This window comes from Colossoma macropomum, unplaced genomic scaffold (assembly GCF_904425465.1).
Source record: "Colossoma macropomum unplaced genomic scaffold, Colossoma_macropomum, whole genome shotgun sequence".
NCBI classification, from domain to species: Eukaryota; Metazoa; Chordata; class Actinopteri; order Characiformes; family Serrasalmidae; genus Colossoma; species Colossoma macropomum.
The window spans coordinates 25,149,494-25,167,271 of record NW_023494788.1 but is presented as its reverse complement, the minus strand read 5'-3'; the positions used below and the strand labels follow the sequence as shown (position 1 = coordinate 25,167,271).

The 17,778-nt window shown below is 36.9% G+C and overlaps 1 protein-coding gene across 1 annotated transcript; it reads right to left on the bottom strand.

Annotated features, from left to right (window-relative positions):
- Positions 1-5,358: 5,358 nt before the first annotated feature.
- Positions 5,359-11,458, bottom strand: timm8a (translocase of inner mitochondrial membrane 8 homolog A (yeast)). Its single transcript, XM_036568897.1, has 2 exons — positions 11,216-11,458; positions 5,359-5,878 (listed from the first exon to the last, which is right to left on the bottom strand). Exons 1-2 carry the CDS (start codon positions 11,324-11,326, stop codon positions 5,717-5,719), a joined length of 273 nt encoding a protein of 90 aa, XP_036424790.1. The 5' UTR covers positions 11,327-11,458; the 3' UTR covers positions 5,359-5,716.
- Between the last annotated feature and the right edge of the window lie 6,320 nt (positions 11,459-17,778).

Below are 17,778 nucleotides of genomic sequence, written 5' to 3'. Positions count from 1 at the left end.
CTGGCAGATTAATCATGCACTCTCACACATATAGCTTCACCAAAAATAACTGACTCATATATTCTCTCTCTCTCACACACACACACATGCATACATAAAACACAAGACAGGCTTCTGTGTTTCTGAAAACTTTGTACTTAGTTTGGGTCTTAACCACGTTCTACCCAAAAATAAATGTGGTCTTAAATGAGAACCCAAACAGCAGGTCAATATCAATTTGAATGAACTGAATTCTAGGACTAAGTAAGCATCATTTCACCTATACTGCAAAACTTCCCCTTGGGCCCAATATATTACACTTTCCCTAACTTTGTATTTTTTGATGATTAACCCATCACCAGCTGCAGTAGTTTACTACTTTAAACACTGGAAGAGGAGGATTACCTTAGCAGCAAAAAAAACAAAACAAAAACAAAGCCTTGTGCTCACGCCAAAGCAGCAGACCAACATGAGCTTTAAGCTCTGCCAAAGTGGCAAACCAAAACCAGCCATACATTCACACTAAAATGGCAGAAAATGAGCAAAGTGAAATTCAGCCTCGTGCTCAATGTTGCGCTTGTTTTACCTGCAGAAGCTGTTAAAACTGGTTAAATAAAGAGAGCTGCGTTTCTTTTGTTTGTTACCATGAGGAAAATTGTTGTTATACCTGGTAAGTTTCTTTCGTAAGACTGGAGTTTGAGGGTTTGGAGTCCTGAGCTGGGCTTATTGATGCTTTGCTTGTTTCCAGCTAATGGAGGTGAACTTTAACGCTTCGCTTGTCTTCCATAATAAAATAAGTCGAGCATAAGCACAGTAACAGACATCTGACGATATTACTGTATATTCAATTCATGGCAGGAAACGAATCTATTCACATGAAAAGCAAGTGGCTGTGTAGAGTCCTGTCTGTGGTCAGATGCCTCTTTTACCACCAGTTTTTATTTTTATTTATTTATTTATTTATTTTTGTGTAGGAGCATGTGTGCCAGTGTTGTTTCTTCTGAACAGTTGTTATACTTTAAAGTCATCTTGAGAGGATGGTCAATTGAAGAGATGGTGCACAGAAATACAACCCCATTTCCTAAAAAGTTGGGAAGCTGTGCAAAATGTAAATAAAAACAAATGCAATGATGTGCAAATCATTAAAACCCTATATTTTATTGAAAATAGAACATTTTTAGAACGTTAGAACACTTGAAATTCTTTTTGGAAATCATGGACGCTGTGGACTCTGGGCTTAGACCACTCAGCTTGTTATCAGTGTACAGTTCAAAAGCCATATTCATGATGGTATAGGGGTGCATTAGTGCACATGGCACTGGGGACATGCACATTTGTGAAGGCACCATTAATGCTGAGTGATACGCCGATCAGGCATAACACTATGACTACCTTCCTGTTTCTACACTCATTTTCCATTTTATCAGCTCCACTTACTATAGGTGCACTTTGTAGTGCTACAATTACAGACTGTAGTCCATCTGTTTCTCTGCATACTTTGTTAGCCCCCTTTTACCCTGTTCTTCAGTGTTCAGGACCCCCATGGACCCTCACAGAGCAGGTACTATTTGGGTGGTGGTGTTGGCATCAAATTCAAAATGGGCATATATTGGGCTCCCGAGTGGCGCAACTGTCTAAGCGTTGGCCCTATCATCAGGAGATCGCGGGTTCGATCGCTGATGACCACAGTCATGCGTGGCCGGGAGTCCAAGAGAGCACAATTGGCCTCACTCTCTGGGTGGATAGGATGGACCCATCACTCAGCGCAGGCGTCTGTTAGCTGACGTAACAAATCTAGCCTAATGCGCAATCGCCTCCTTTGGGATAGGAAGTGGCCAGGCTCCTCATAAACCGGCTCTGGACATACCTGGGTATGTGGTGAAACGTAATCTGCACGTGATAATACGTAGGAGTTTTGTAATCGAAATGTTATAATCATGTAATTATGATTGTGCACCGCCTATTTCAATGATGGTCAACGCATCATTGTCACATGACCAGAGCTCCATAAAATGAACTATACAAATTTACAAATACTGTTGCTAACTGCAGACTTGATCTGTTTAGTTCGAGCCTTAAGCCAAAAAAGTTGTTAAAGAGTGCAAGCATTTTAGCAATGCTGTTTTTTTTTTTTTGTTTGTTTTGTTTTGTTTTTTTTTGGTTTATATTAGACCAAAAAAACGAAGGGTTTGTGATGTTTTGGAAGAAGGGATTTCACTTAAACTGTTGTGCTTAGAAAATACAGTTTTCAGCCTTCATTAACTTGATCTTATTCAGAACACATGGTTCTTTAAGAAAAGTAATATTTTGAAATTGTAGGCCTTGGAGCACTGGTGCCATATTTTATTTAGAATAGAAAAACCATCAGATTCTGACTGTTTGACTAATGCCCAACTGGTGTGGCTGAGAAATACTGTTTAGCTGTTACTTTATTAACATAATCTTACTCAGGAAACATTAATCTATAAGAAAATTGGCATTATGAAGGAAAATAGGAACCTGAACTACTAGCACCACATTTTGAACTAGGTAAATAGACAAAATCAACACAAGTATAACTATATAGTCAGTGGAGCTGATTAAATGAACAATGAGTGTAAAAACAAGCAGGTGGACTTAATGAAGTGGCTGGTCAGCGTATATATGCCTTTATGGGTACATTTCATAACATCGAGCTGTGGTTCTGGGCAGCACATGGTGCAGTGGGTAGCGCCACCTCACAGCAAAAAAAGGGCCTGGGTTTGATACCCTGGCTAGGCGACCATGGTCCTTTTTGTGTGGAATTTGTATGTTCTCCCCATGCGCGTCGGTTTTCTCCTGCAGTCCAAAGACACACAGTCAGGCCAATCGGACATGCTAAATTGCCCCTATGTGTGTGTGTGCGTAAATGTGTATGTCTGTGTGTCTGCCCTGCGATGGCCTGGTGATCTGTCCAGGGTGTTTCCTGCCTTCCACCCAATGACCACTGCGATAGGCTCCAGCACCCGTGACCCAGGAGGATAAACAGCTTAGAATATGGATGGGCCTATGGTTTCTGTGATCTCAACACACCTGATTCAAATATACTAATTAACAAGTCCATTCATGTGTGCATATGTCAGAGCAGGGAAAACACTAAACTGTGCAGGCCTGCCTACTGCAGGAGAAGGGTTGGGAAACAGTACACTGGGCATTAACTAAGCAGAAAGCAGAATATGAGCATTTCATGTTTAAAAGCTCAGAATAAGAAGAAAATGCAATGTTATTATTTATAAATATAATTCCATGTTTTTAGTGTTCTTATATATCTATTAAAATACAAACCCTATTACAAAAATTGGGTTGGGACAGTATGTGAAATGCAAATAAAACAAAAAGCAATTTATAAATCTACTTTGATTTATTTGAATAAAAACAGCACAAAGACAAGCTATGTAATATTATATATTATCAACTTTGTTAGTTTTGTAAATTTATTTTCATTCTGAAATGATGCTTGCAGCATGTTCTAGGAATTTAAGACTAAAAACAAACAAAAACAGTGCAAGATAAAGCATCAAATATCATTTTTTTTTTGTACTGTTTTCAATTTTTAATACAGGCCAAACAATTTACTTAATCACTGCTGTTTTTAGGTCTGGTTAATCTTTATTGCCATTCCAGCCATATACAGGTGTGCAGTTGGATGAAATAGCTTTCTCCAAGGCCTTGGAGCAGAATGTAACAGCACGGTAAACAAACAGTGCATAACAAGGCACAAATGTGCTGATGTGTAATACAGAGAGTCTTTCACATGCAGCAGCATATTAAAATAGTAAGTGTCTAAGCAGCATAATGGATTCCTAGAGTGTAAAGAGGGTGAATAAAATAAGCGGCCATAGCCTCTGTTCATAATGGGTATAAATAACATATGAAATATTGTAATCACACAAAATATCAAAACTCTTTGATACCACAATTTCAGTTCATACATTACTGATATTATTCTATCCATTGTCATTATTTATTTTTGTGTTTAAATGTACATCTAAATATGCAGGAGAATGTGTAAACAATAGTTATTGTGTATGTACTTAGGCCTACACATAAATCTGATCAACATGAAGTACTTATCTAATAATTTTTAAATCCATAATCATTAAAATAAATGTTAACTAGCTACTTAGTTCGTTCCTACCGACCTTCGACACAGCTGCAAAACGGGCGAAGTAAAGTTATCGTATCACAAAAGCAAAATAGCTACCCATGTGGGTTATAAAAATGTTGGTAAGGGTTTAACATTCACCTTGCTTATGAAAAACCTGCTTCAGTTTTTTGTGATTTGCTCACAATCAAGAAGGTTTGCGTCGTCCAAGTGGGCGGGGGAAAGGAATAAGAAAATGAAGTCCTCAAATAAGTTGCCAGAAATTGAATTTTATTCTTTATTATTTAATCAAGTATGTTAAGTTCGGGTTAGTCATGATAGTGTGTTGAAACAACACTTATATTTTGTGTGTTACCAGAACTCAATAAAATAACAACTTCAAATGAAATGTCTGGCAACATCATATAACTTTTTTTTGTTTGTTTTAATCTCACAACAATGCATATGTATAATAAACGTAAAAGGTTTTGATTCTTCGTACCAGTGATCGAAAAAATGTAAAAAAAATAAATAAAAAAAAAATCCAACAGTGCCATCTAGTGACGGCTTAAGTGTCTACAAATTTTCGAAGGCAAGACAGCAGCGCTTAACGTACCCAGATACTTCTATCGTTATATTGAAATTTCGTATTATTTCGTATTATGGTAGAAGTAACGGTAGACTGTTTTTTTATGTGTACTTTTTATGCGGTTTTGGGAATTTTTCGGCAGGAAACCACAGAAACAATCTGGCAACCCTAAAGCAGTCTAGCTACAGCATCTGGGCTTGGGCCACTAATACCTGTCCATGACACTGGGGCTGCATGTGTTCCGTTACTACTAAAGTCTGCTCTATTGCCTTGCCTCAAGCCTTACCTCTTCATGGGTACAATCATAATAGCACTGCAGATTTGCATCCCAACACAACTTCTAAATGAAGGACCCAATCCTCACTTCCCTCGTTTTCACTCATCTTTTTTCGGTAGTAGTATTTTCTGATACAGTATTTCAAAAGTTTGTATGTGAATTTCATGAGCTGAATTTGAAATGCAGTGCAGTGATTTAGAAAAAAAATATTTTCTACATTGGCTGAATTTATACAAATTCAGGCTAAATATTCAGAATTACAACGTTCAAATCCAAGTCCTTTTGGCACAAAAATCATTCCATACAATATAGTATGTTTTGACTCAACTGAGAAGAAAAAGAAACAGTTACATGCTGCTATTTTAATCACTTTAAATAAACAAAAAGTTATAGCAATTTTTTGACACAACATATAAGGCAGATCAATTTGAACTTTATTGCATATGCACATTTAAATACCAGCTTCACCTTATGGCACACTATGAAGCTGCTCTTCTGCATGCAATGCAAATTATATAGATGGCAAATCCAATGTGGTTCCAGATCTTTGAAAGAACTTTGAACGTATGAAGTACAGCAGATTTCCCCTTTTTCTGGCAATCAATTACCAGTTAGCACCTGTACAGCTTATTGTCCATATCACTGAATAAGATTCAGTGTTCTCCTGAACTGGATGCGAGATGACAATGAGGCACTTTGGGAGAAAATCAATGTTTTTCTTTATTTAATGACAGGGAACAGATGATTTCTTGTCTTATTCAGGTTCCATTTAGTCTGCTATGGTCTCTGAGAAGGAGCCTCTTGTCCTCTGAGTTTGCTCAAGTCTGTTGAGGATGAACTGACTTGTGTCAATGAAACGTTCAACACAGTTTATAAAACAGACTTCCGTCCTTGAATCAAGCTTTGGACCAGGCTTATCCATGCATTTCTCCTAGACAGAAAAAAAGTATTACTGGAATTAGGAAGGAATACTGGAATTGTAACAGCTCACATTACCTAGATTCTTATTAAACAGCATGATCATTAACAGATAAGCCTTATGCCAAGGTTAATAAAATACTTAATAAAGGACTATACAATATATAGTTATAACACAGAACACAATACCACATAAAACCTGACGCTTTCACATCATCTTGTAGAAAGAACATAATCTTTTTTAACAAATGCTGGAAGCTAGAACTGATCCAGTTCTTTCATGTCCTGCATATTCAGACAACATTTCCAAGCTTCTCATTCACAACCTTTCCTTTTCTTTTTAATAAAAAAACCTATTGAAAAGAATTAAACACAACTGCTGCATAAACATATTTTAAAAATTACATTCGTCTGCAATTATGAATGTGCTGTTACTTTATTTTTGATGAACCTACAAAATCCAAAAAAGATAAAATAGTAATTGTAGCTTGTGCAAAACTTTGGAGGACCTAATGAGTCAGTACTTAGTAGTATTCTCTGTAGCAGACACAGCCTGCAAAAGCTTTTTATAGTCAGCTAGTCTTTCAATTCTTGTTTCAGAAATTTTCTACTATTCTTCCTTGCAGAACTAGTGGGAAATCAGTAGTAGGAAATCAACTCCAAAAAGTTTAATTTTTCATCTCTAATGTGTCTGAGAGTTGGGATCAACTCTTTGCCAAGTGGTAGAAAAGAAATTGCAATCTAAACTCTGAGGCTCAGGCAACTGTCCACTACCCAACAACAAGCCCTTTAGCCTTGGTAGAAAAAAAACTTGGGATGGGAGCTCTGAGGCCAAGGCTTAGTTCCTACAAAGGAGGATGTAACAAAGTTGTAAAATACAGGGGATCCTGGGCTGGGACCCCCTGATTAACCTCTTGAATGACTAACTAGAGATGGAGCACTGATCTGTCTCAGCGTGGCTCTGTAGCAAATTACTTCACCCAGTTGGTCCTTTATAGCCTAGCAACTATGCCTGGTATACCTTTGTAAATCTTTACAAAATGCTGCAATATATTTGTAAAGATGAAACCTTGCCAGTTTCCAAAGAGATTGGTGAAAAGAGTGAATTGTTACTCATTTCTCAAACCGAAGACAAAAGTGGAGATCTCAGTTTATGTGCTGAAGACCGCATTACCAATTACTAGAAAAGAGCATTTCCAGAAGAAGAACTGTTAAACCAAACCTTTTGCTGCCATTGAAGTTAGCATCAGCTCTGCTACAAGTTAGCAGCTAGCCAATGCAAGATTAGCAAGCCAACATGTGACCCTGCGAATACCAGAGGGTAATTTGCACACTGGATGTAACTGCAAGGAAACTATCAATGAAAAAACTGATACTGTATTTTTTAGAATCGATGCAGTATCACAAAACATAATATTGCAACACTCATGTATTGATATTTTTTTACACCCCCACATGGCAACAGGTGGACTACGCTGTATAATTGTAGAACTACAAAGTGCACCTATATGGTGAATGGACCTGATCAAATGGACAAAGAGTGCAGAAATAAGGAGGTGTAAGTAATGAAGTGACAGGTCAATGTGTAAGTAATTTATAGAACTGAACAGTGACGGTCCACTTTTTCAGTGGCCTTGGTTCAAAAAATCCTATTCATTTTCTTCATTTAGGAAATTCCTTATATAGTTTTAAGCATCCAGTTGAATCAACCAGCAGCTGGATCTTGACATTTAAAAACAAAAACTTCTATCATAGTTTCCACCCTTCTAACAAAATACACTCCACTACATGGCCTGATGTGTAGTGATTTTTTTTGCTTGGAACACTCTTTTCCTTATCCCTAAAAATGAAAAAAAAAAAGAAAAAACATTATTTCTGACAATCTCCATGGTGGAGTAACCGACAGATACAGCTTTGTACTTATCTGGCATCAAACCACACAAGGAAAATTTTCATGGTAACAGCCATTCCTCTACTTAACGGTTACAGCAAAGTTGTGGCCATGTTTGTAATTGTTAGGGTCTTTTAAGTATTTTGAGCAGCCCGCTGTCCAGTCTTTCTTCGCAGGCTGCTGCTTTTGCCCAGAGCCAGTTTAAGGAGAGCCTGGCCACTGTTACATCAAAAATATGACTGCAAAATGCCAGAGGGCACCTATGAGTGAGTCTTATAAAACAACATACCTGTATATTTCCTATTCTCTACAGCAAATGGGTTTTGAGCTGTAGAATGCTAGCGATACTGCTACTGAGTGCTGACCGGTTGGCCAGCAGAGCAGCTCATCGGGTGAATGAAGCAGTTCACACTCGCTGAAGTCAATAATATACATGAGGCACCATTACAAAGTCCTATAACTCAAGTTCAAAAGTGCTCAAAAATATAACAGGAGTGTTAAATGTTTTATGTTGTTCTGTGTTAGGAAATGAGTGCATTCTTCTTTATAAGTGCCTTTAAGCATATACAAACTATGATTTTGCTCAAAATATTGACCCATTCATTTTGGACTCTGAGTGAGTGGCTGTTCTCTTAACCACTCATGGCTTGAGTCCAAAACTGAAGGCAGTCTCGATGCCATGCTGCCTATACTGTCTTATAAGTTATTGTCTTAGAAGGCAGCGTGGTCCTCTGTGCCAGTACTGGTGTTTTCTTCTATTTTTTCTAATCAAACCGGAGTCGGGGTTGGATCTCTGCGTGCCGGGTGACGGGCGGAAGCAGCCGCTCTTGTGGCAGCAGGAAACAGCCACTGAGCAGTCACAAGAGCGGCCACTGCATGGCCACATTTATTAGCAACCGCCACTTCGTGGCCACTTCACCACTACTTTTATTAGTGACCGCCACTGAGCAGCCACTTTGCCAGCAGTGTTATCAGAGGCCGGCGCTGCACCGGACACGTTTATTAGCCGCTTCTCCTGGGGCATATTTCATGGTAGCTCTCACATCATCTGCACAGCTACGGTGAGAAGTCACATGAGCCTACAGTATCTAAAGGAATTTGCCATGGGTTGTATGTTTGTGGCACTTAGTGTTTGGGAATTTTAGAAGATAAGGAATTACTGGAACCCGCTACATTCCTAAGTTGCATCCTACAAGCATTGCAGGCTATAACCTTTTACAAAGTAAACAGGAAAAGAATATCTAAGTAAATAGTATCCCACCACACATGAATTCATCTAGCCTCACTAAAATGCTGTGTAGTTATGTCAGCCGTGTTATTTTGGTTTTGTACAGAGAATATTTAGTGATGTGGTAATTTAAATTTACTTCGTCCTGTGATGGTGGTTCGGTTGATGGAAGGAAACCTGATTTTTTTTCCTTTTCCATTGTTTCATTTGACTCATCAGTGAATTATCCAGCACTATATTATTTTTATTTTTTGAAGTGTTTCTGCTTTTTTCAGGTGCATTTGTTCTGTCCTGTTCACAGAACAGCTGTGCCACCTGAGAATTTTCGGTAGAATGATGTGGGGGGACCAAAGTCAGAAGCCCCATTCTCAAAAGGCTGAGACTGAGAATGAAGTGAGAGATTTAAAGGCATGAAAAAATACATGATACCTGTAAAAAGACATCATAAAGAAATGCTGATGTTATAGTTCTTAAACATTAAATATTAAACGAAATAGTAAATATTAAGTACAATTGTATTGAGTAATTGATAAATGAACAAATTCAAAGATATGAACAAGAAAAAAAGTAAAAATAAAAAAAAGTCAGACAGAATAAATATGATATAATTCAAGTGTTCTATATTTAGTTGACACTAACAAACATAATTTAATACAAGTGTTAAATACTTTGTAAACATTATGTCTAAATAATGTTGCTGCTGATGCTCATTGTTTCTTAATGTCAATAAATGTAGTAATTAATTTTCACCAAAGCATTACCAAAACAATTACAGTAAAAAAAAAAGAAAGTAGGAAAGGAAATATAAAAAACTTGGACTCTTAACTTATAAGACAGGGACTACAAGCATCTAGAAGATGAAATGTTCATTACACAATTAAACATTTAATCTTGTAATTTCTACAATAAAATGGAACTGCTTTCCCTATTACTTATTTATGTTAAGTTTGTACACATGTTAAGAACTTCTGACTTCTGTGTTTTGCATTGTACATTGCATTACGTATGCAGTAAGACACTCACACAAAATGTATGTCAAATAAACAAGATATCAAATCGTCAAACTACATTTTCTCAGTGTATCAATATCTACAACACTTGCTTTTGTCCTGTTAAAGGTCCATTTACCAACATTTACAATTAAGATACTGTACAAATTCATTTCAAAAGATACAGACTCACTTCAAAAGGTTTCCCAACAGTAAAGTGCTTTAGGCAAAGTATTTTGGTAATTTCCATATATTTTCAAATGTACTTCATAAATACATTTACATACATGTAGTTTTCTATAGTACATTTCTATGTGTAATATTTCCTCATAAATTTTAACATAAGTGCATTTTAAAATACATTTACTAATATTATTCACATGGCAATATATCCTGAAATGCATTTTTGTGTTTTGAATGTGTTTTGGCGTAGATTAATTTATTTGAAATGTAATTGTAAATTTAAAAAGTAACAGAGCAGTGGCGGTGAAGTGGCAGTCGCTTACAAAAGTGATGGTTAAGTGACGGTGAAGTGGCTGCTCAGTGGCGGCCGCTAATAAAAGTGGCTGCGAAGTGGCTGTTTCCTGCTGCCACATGAGCGGCCACTTCCGCCCGTCACCCGGCACGCAGAAATCCAACTCTTACTGGCGAACCAGCGAGGACACAAAGGATTATGGGATATGTAAGGCAGCGAAGAATACACCTACACTGCCTTCAAAAAACGGATGAACTGAAGAACCTTATCAGGCAGCGTTTTATACAAATAGTGGATTCGGACATGACTCTGTGCCTTCCTGCCTCAGAATACTGTATGCGTAGGCAGCATTTATGACGTTTCAGACACAGTCATTCCCTGCTGTTGTCCCAAGCAGAGCGAAGCTGTAACCCTTTTCGCCCCATTCACTCGAACGGGCATGCACATCTAGGTGTACAGTATAATCTCTGGGATTGCATATGAGGTCTCTGTAAAGTTGTTCTGGTATATTGCCTGTAGATAGCATGCACATAGTTGCCAGTGTGAGTTAAACTTTACGTTTTTAGAAAAATCTGCGCAAATCGTCTTTGTCAACATCTTTTACGACAACCACCGCTACCCCAATGCATCCCGCAGCCTACCACGGTGTGTGTTTATCTGTAATCACATTGCGAACTTCAGTAAAAAAAAAAAACTCTGCATTTTTGATATACAGCTTGAGACAAGTCTTTAAATGCTATAGCCACTATGGTCAGTTCCTTACTTACCCAACACACGTCTGTCATCTGGTGAACTAACTGCTGAAATCGCTGTTTTTGAGACTCAATCTCGATAAACTGCTGCAGCTGGGGATCCGTCGTGTTTCCTTGAGTATTCATTGTACCAGTCTACTGCAGGTTTTAAATTTACTTAAGGTAATATCTTAGTGTTTCCTAATCTGACCTTCATGCAAGCAGAGCTAGACATGATATACCCATAACGAAAAGTAAGAGGGGAAGTAATCGAGCAGTAAAACCAGCACCGATAGGGCGATCCAGTTCGGTGACGTTTGGTTACACATTTCAAAGTAAGAGTTCGATTAAGAACACATTATTAAAATACCCGACATAATAAGCACGACGACCATGTAAGTAAATAAAAAAAGGGTCATCTCACATTACAGTCCTTAAGTAACTGATCTGTAAGACAGGGACAAAAGGATCCTTATGTCAACAGCCTTAGACACTTAGTCCTAGGCTCATGATTCTATATTTTTATGGTATTATGAACAAAATTTGAATGAAAAGAATGGTGGCGTTGTTGCACAGTTTATTAACTGACATGTTGGTGCGTTTGTGATTGTTTCTGTTTGTTAACTTTGGTGCTCAAACAGTGCAAGTGCATTCAATGCCAAATTAACAAAATGCTCATTCTCCAGTAGGTTGTCACATCCAGAGGTAGAAAGTAACAAATTACACTTGAGTAAATTTTTCTATGTACAGGTACTTTTTAGAGTACAATTAAATGCTAGTACTTTTACTTGTTTTGTTTAACAAAATACCTTTACTTTGGTACTTTAATTTTTAATAACGTCACAGAATAAAAATAAATTATGAGCGTTTCAACACATAAACTAATTAGAAGAAAGCATGGTTAAATAATAATAAAAAAAATCAGTTCCGAAATCCAATAGGCCATTTTCACAAGAAACGGAAGTGCGTAACTCTGGGTAAAACAAGACACGTGATTATAACATTTCGGTTACGAAACTCCTACGTATTATTACCAGAAGAACCTCGTAAAACGATACCGGAAATGACATATGTTGATGCACATGCACAGTCAAAATTGGGTTTCCGGTTCAATCTTATTATTATTTTTTATTATTATTATTATTTTTATTGCTAGAGGAATAAACAAATATCAGAGTCAGAGTTTCCATATATAAACGCAATACACAAATAACTGAAAAGCAGATTATCACATCTTGCATGAGGTAGTGGAACAAGTCTTCAAACAAAGTTGTGTTTTCTCAATGTGTTCATTAGCTTAGCTGTTCTTTTACAATACATATACTGGATTGAGGAGATATAAGATGGGATTCTCTTTGTAAATTTCATTTTATGGATGAAGTATTTACCAAGTAGAATGAACCGATTAAGCAAGTAGCAAATGTCCTTATTGGAGTCTTTATAATAGAATAAAATATCAAATATATCTATTATTAATATTACGTTCGTTTTTTGTCCAATATCCTTCTCTACATCATACCAACTATTCTTAGAATGAATACAGTTGAAGAAGATGTGTTCAATACATTCATTTTTTTCACCACAGAAGCTACATATATTTTCTACTTGTGAGTTATATTTTGAGACTATACTGTTGCAGGGGTAATATTTATGAAGGATTTTGTATATTACTTCTTTGAGTTTGTTATTTAATACATATTTGTAAGAGAGGGACCATATTATGTTCCAATCAATGACAAATTTTGATGCCCATTAAGCCAGTGCCATGGGAATACTTCTTGGGATGTATAAATCTCTATGAAATCTATTATTAAATCGTTCTTCACTTATATTAATTCCATCAATTGAAGCATTTCAAGGTTATCAAATGTTAATGCTGATATTTCTATTGTTGTGTTTCTTAGGAGAGTGAGTATATCTTTAGGAATAGCTTCTGTTACTATGATATATTCTTTTGTACTAATTTCAATGTTATATTTAAGTAGAAAGTCAGAGTGTTGATAAAATTGACCACTTTCATTTAGCAGTTGATTTACGAATAGAATATTACTCCTGCACCAGTTTTCAAATAATAGACTTTTTCTTTTATGACAGATGTCTCGGTTATTCCAAATGAAGCAACATTGAGGAGAGTAGTTGTGTTTGTAGATAAGAGACCAGAAGAGTAGTGACTGCTTATGGAAGTTGGCTAGTTTGATTGATAATTTCGCTATCGCATAAGGACACTGCAGCAAAAAGTTCAGACCACAAAGCTTTTGAAATAAAAAATTGGGTTGAATATTTCATTGGCTATGAGGATTTTTTAAGTATCTTTTAATTTACTTTCATTATTTTATTAAATGTTGTAAAGTCCAGTACATTCAATCCACCGTCCTTTATTTTATTTTTGATAACTTCTTTTTTAATTTTGTGAGGCTTGTTCTTCCAAATGAAATTAGATAATAATCTATCAAGAGGGCTACATAAAGTATGTGGGAAATCTATAGAGGAGAAAATGTACGAGACACGAAAAAGGCCCTCTGCTTTAGTTAATAAAACTCTTCCATGGAGACAGAGATCTCTAGTTAGCCATGAGTTGAATTTCTTTTTGGTGGTCTCAGTCATTATATTTAGATTACTAATTTCTTGTGGATTCTTTGTAGTCTTAATGCCAAGGTAGGTGACTGTGTCTTTTACAGGAATTTCGCAGATTTTAGTATGATTGCATAACTTTAAGGCCAGTATTTCACACTTACTAACATCTAATTTCAGTCCTTATACGCTGGAGAATTTGGTTATTGTATCTAAGGCCTTGGGAATTTCATTTGCATTTTCAAGAAAGATGGTGGTGTCATCAGCCAGTTGTGAGACTTTTATTTCTTTCTGATTAATTGTACGGTTCAATCATAGATATAAGCCCTGTTCGAGATGAACTTAATCACATTTCCCCTTTTTAGGCTTGTATCCAAAAATACAACATTTAGATGTCATCCCTCTCTAATAGCCTCTCAGAATGTAGAAGTCATTTCAGACTCTTCTAAGGACAAGTAGAGGTGTGTAGAGTATGTGGAAGCCACATTACTATCCAAATGGTTTTAATGTTATTATGATAACCTTTTTACTCTTGCTTACTATTTAGGATCTGATTAACACACTTGGTCCTGTTTATATGAATCCACAGCAGAAAAACTTGCCACTGACAAGAGTGTCCATAGCCTGTCTATGGACACCGTTGAAGCAGGAGTCATATAGGGGTGTAGCAGAGTGTAACAAATACAGAGTGTACCTGCAGGCCCAGAACTTTTTGTATTCCTTGCAGTTCTTATTTGATTCGTACATGATTTTTTTTCAGCCAAATACTCTTTATCTGGCAAAGTACATCAAAATGAATAAAGTATTTCCCAAAACCATTGCATTCGCATCATGCTTTTATTGTTGACTCACCATTCTTCAGCCTTTCTGCAACAGTTTCTGGTACACATAAGGTGATATTTCCTTGGCTGTCCATCAAAATGATAAGGATGTTGTCCGTGTTGTGATGTTATGGCACATATAACATGAAACAGTGGCCTTATATACCAAAAGTTATACCAAGTTCTTTTTAGATTTAGTGAGTGGTCTTTAGCCTATACAAATTGAACACATTTCAATTAGCAGTCAATGCCACTGGGTGTGCCATTTAGGTGAATTATTCTACTTCTAAGTGGTGTGTATGAAACTGCAGTTTGTAAGTGCATATATTCATATATTGTCAACATCAGTGATAACATTAAATTGTTGGAGGATAAAACAAATCTATTATAAATAATCACATAACATGCAATGCTGGATGTTATTTTATGGATGTATCGTGTAGCAGTACTTCAGTAGGCACACCAATGAAGGATGTGCCCAATATGAGTCACGAATGAATATTGGGGTTAAATTGTACATTGTATGATTGTGTAGAGGTCTGTGCTTCTTCGGGCACAGACAAAGCAATTACTCAGGCATTGAAGATGAATATTGGCTGTGGTTAATTGAAGATGAATTTCTAAACACAATCATCTTCTGAACAACACATTGTTTTGTTCTTATATTCCAAAACAACTTACTTTCTGGCGTTCTTGTAAAGAAACATAACACCATGCTCATTCACACGGCTTTATTTGTTTATCATATTTTAAATCATTTACAAAGTTTACAGAGTAGAAAGAAAAATAAATCAAAGTGCAATAGTAATGTAGTGCTTAAAAAAACAGGTTACAAATCATAAAAGCATTTCAGAGTGCTTCATAAAAATAAAATAAGAAGACAAAGACCATTAAAAGTTCTAGAAAAATATCAAGACAAAAAGATATGTTAGACTGAAGAAATATCAGGCACTCGAGTATTCACGATATGAAATGATCATTATGACATTAAATACGTCGAATAATGCACGGAAATAAACTGTCATGCTACTGGAGAGCATGATAGTATTAGTGTACATTAGAGATGAAACGATATTAAAATCTCATATCACGATTATCATGACCAAAATTATCACGATTATCGCGATATTGTTCAAATGTTTTGAAAAGTAAAATAAATAAAAAAATAAATACTGATACACAAACTGAAACTCGTTTCACCAAATTTTATTTTAATAAGGTCAATACATTTTTAGTATTACTTTTGTATTACTTACAATACTTGTAATACTCTGTAAACAAAAGAATAGCAAATGTATTATTATTACAGTTATTATTATTATTATTATTATTATTATTATTATTATTATTACTGTTATTATTCTTTTTTCTTCTTCTTCTTCTTCTTCTTCTTCTTATTATTATTATTATTATTAATTACAATAACTAGGGATTTCCCTGCATAGAGAATTAAATCTCGACCAACTCTGAGGTGGGTCTTAATGGAAAATTACTACTTCTAAGAAGTGTTGCACTCGGGGGATTTCTGTCCGAACTGCAACTGCAGCATTATTGTGCCGTTGTGGCGCTGAACCCCTAATCAATACAGTGCACAAGGAAAAACAGCCAAAATCACAGAGGAATTGCGTGACCGCGCTGTGAGCTGCAGACAGTGTAGAACTCACACAGTGTGTCTTCACCTGTGAAGCTGCTTCTTTAAAAGCATTAAAAACTAAAACATAATTTAAAATTAACGCGCATCTGAGCTGCGGCAGAATCACTCCTGAAGTTTAATCTCTGAAACTTTTCCTAAAAGCAGCACGCAGCGTTTACTCGCGCGAGGTCCCGCCTCAAAGCACACTATCTTCCCTATGTAGTGCACTTCGTGGATCATGAAATAGCAAATCCTTCACCCAAAGAGTGCGTGAAACGTTCGACTAAGTCATCTATAATCAACATTAACAACAGGCTACAAAGTCCTTATTTAAAACTCAACTGCTTGTTAATGATGATCGTGTTTGTTTGAACAGTAGCGCTCTACGTAGGGGACACTGAGTGATTTGAGACGGTGTTATTCTCAGACAGTAAACACTGCAAGCGAGACGAGAAAGGGGAGCTGTGCAGATTGAACCTCTGCAGCGTCTCGTTCCAGAGCTCGTGTGACTGTTAACTCAGAGCTCATTTTGGAGACTCTGCTCCACAGAAATGTGTTAAAAGCTTTAGTTTCGATTCACAGTTGATTCACCGATTGTTTTTCTTTTTTTGACGCTAAAAGCTTCATTTTATATGATTAACGAACCATAAGCATAGGTTAAACCACACAAACCGTGACATTTCTTCTATTTCGAAGTCCTCACAGACTTCTACGTTAAAGTTAACCTTGCATTCTCTAAAAAGTAGCGGGTGGTGGTCGCGAAATGACTCGTAAAGTTTGATGTGTTGCCCCCTTTCGCCGCTATTTTCTTTCGGCATGTTCTGCAGACAGGGTGGTCATCTTCAATTAACTTTCCTTCTGCATCCTTATAAAACCCAAAATATGACCAAACGTCAGACTTGGTCTTCTTAGAAGGCTGAAATATCTCCGAATCTCCGAGTTTTCACACCGCGGTAATCGACCGCGGTTTTAACGATACTTTGAAGTTCAAACGGTACTACTAACCGTCGTTAATTTTACCGCGGTTTACCGTGAAACCGGTAACCGTTTCATCTCTAGTGTACATACAGGGTCTTTAAGAGCTACAGCTGAGATTTACATTTTAGAAAAAAAAGTTTCATTTTAGAATAAAACGAAACAGACGTCATAGGTGTCAGCAGAGCTTCTAGCCAATGTGGATTAAGCTCTGTCGTCATCAAGCCATCTATCAGCTCGCGCAGCTCGGGCGAAGCAACTGCAGCGACTGGTTCTGAAGCCTGCAGCCGCCTTGAACTCGTGAGATTATAACGCCGTATGTCATCATGACGCGCCGATGGCGCCGAAGCAAATCGGACAAAAAAACTAACCGGCATGCACCGTACTGAGCCTGGCGGCGATCGGTCTGCGCAGCGCCGGGTTAAGTCGAACACGTCTATGCATACCTAGATGCCGCGTTGGGTCCAGCCAGGCACGTCAACGGCGCCGCCATTTTGGGGCGGTCAATATCGCTGCTGGACTGCATTCGGTACCATTTCAGAGCGGAAGTTTAAGAAAGATGTTGTCCAAAATTATACTATTTCAAGAATATTGCACTC

Coding starts and splice junctions, on each gene's coding strand:
- timm8a (XM_036568897.1), bottom strand. CDS start 11,326: ATGAATACTCAAGGAAACACGACGGATCCCCAGCTGCAGCAGTTTATC. Junction 5,879..11,215: donor AGATGACAGACGTGTGTTGG/GTAAGTAAGGAA, acceptor TTTTCTGTCTAG/GAGAAATGCATGGATAAGCC.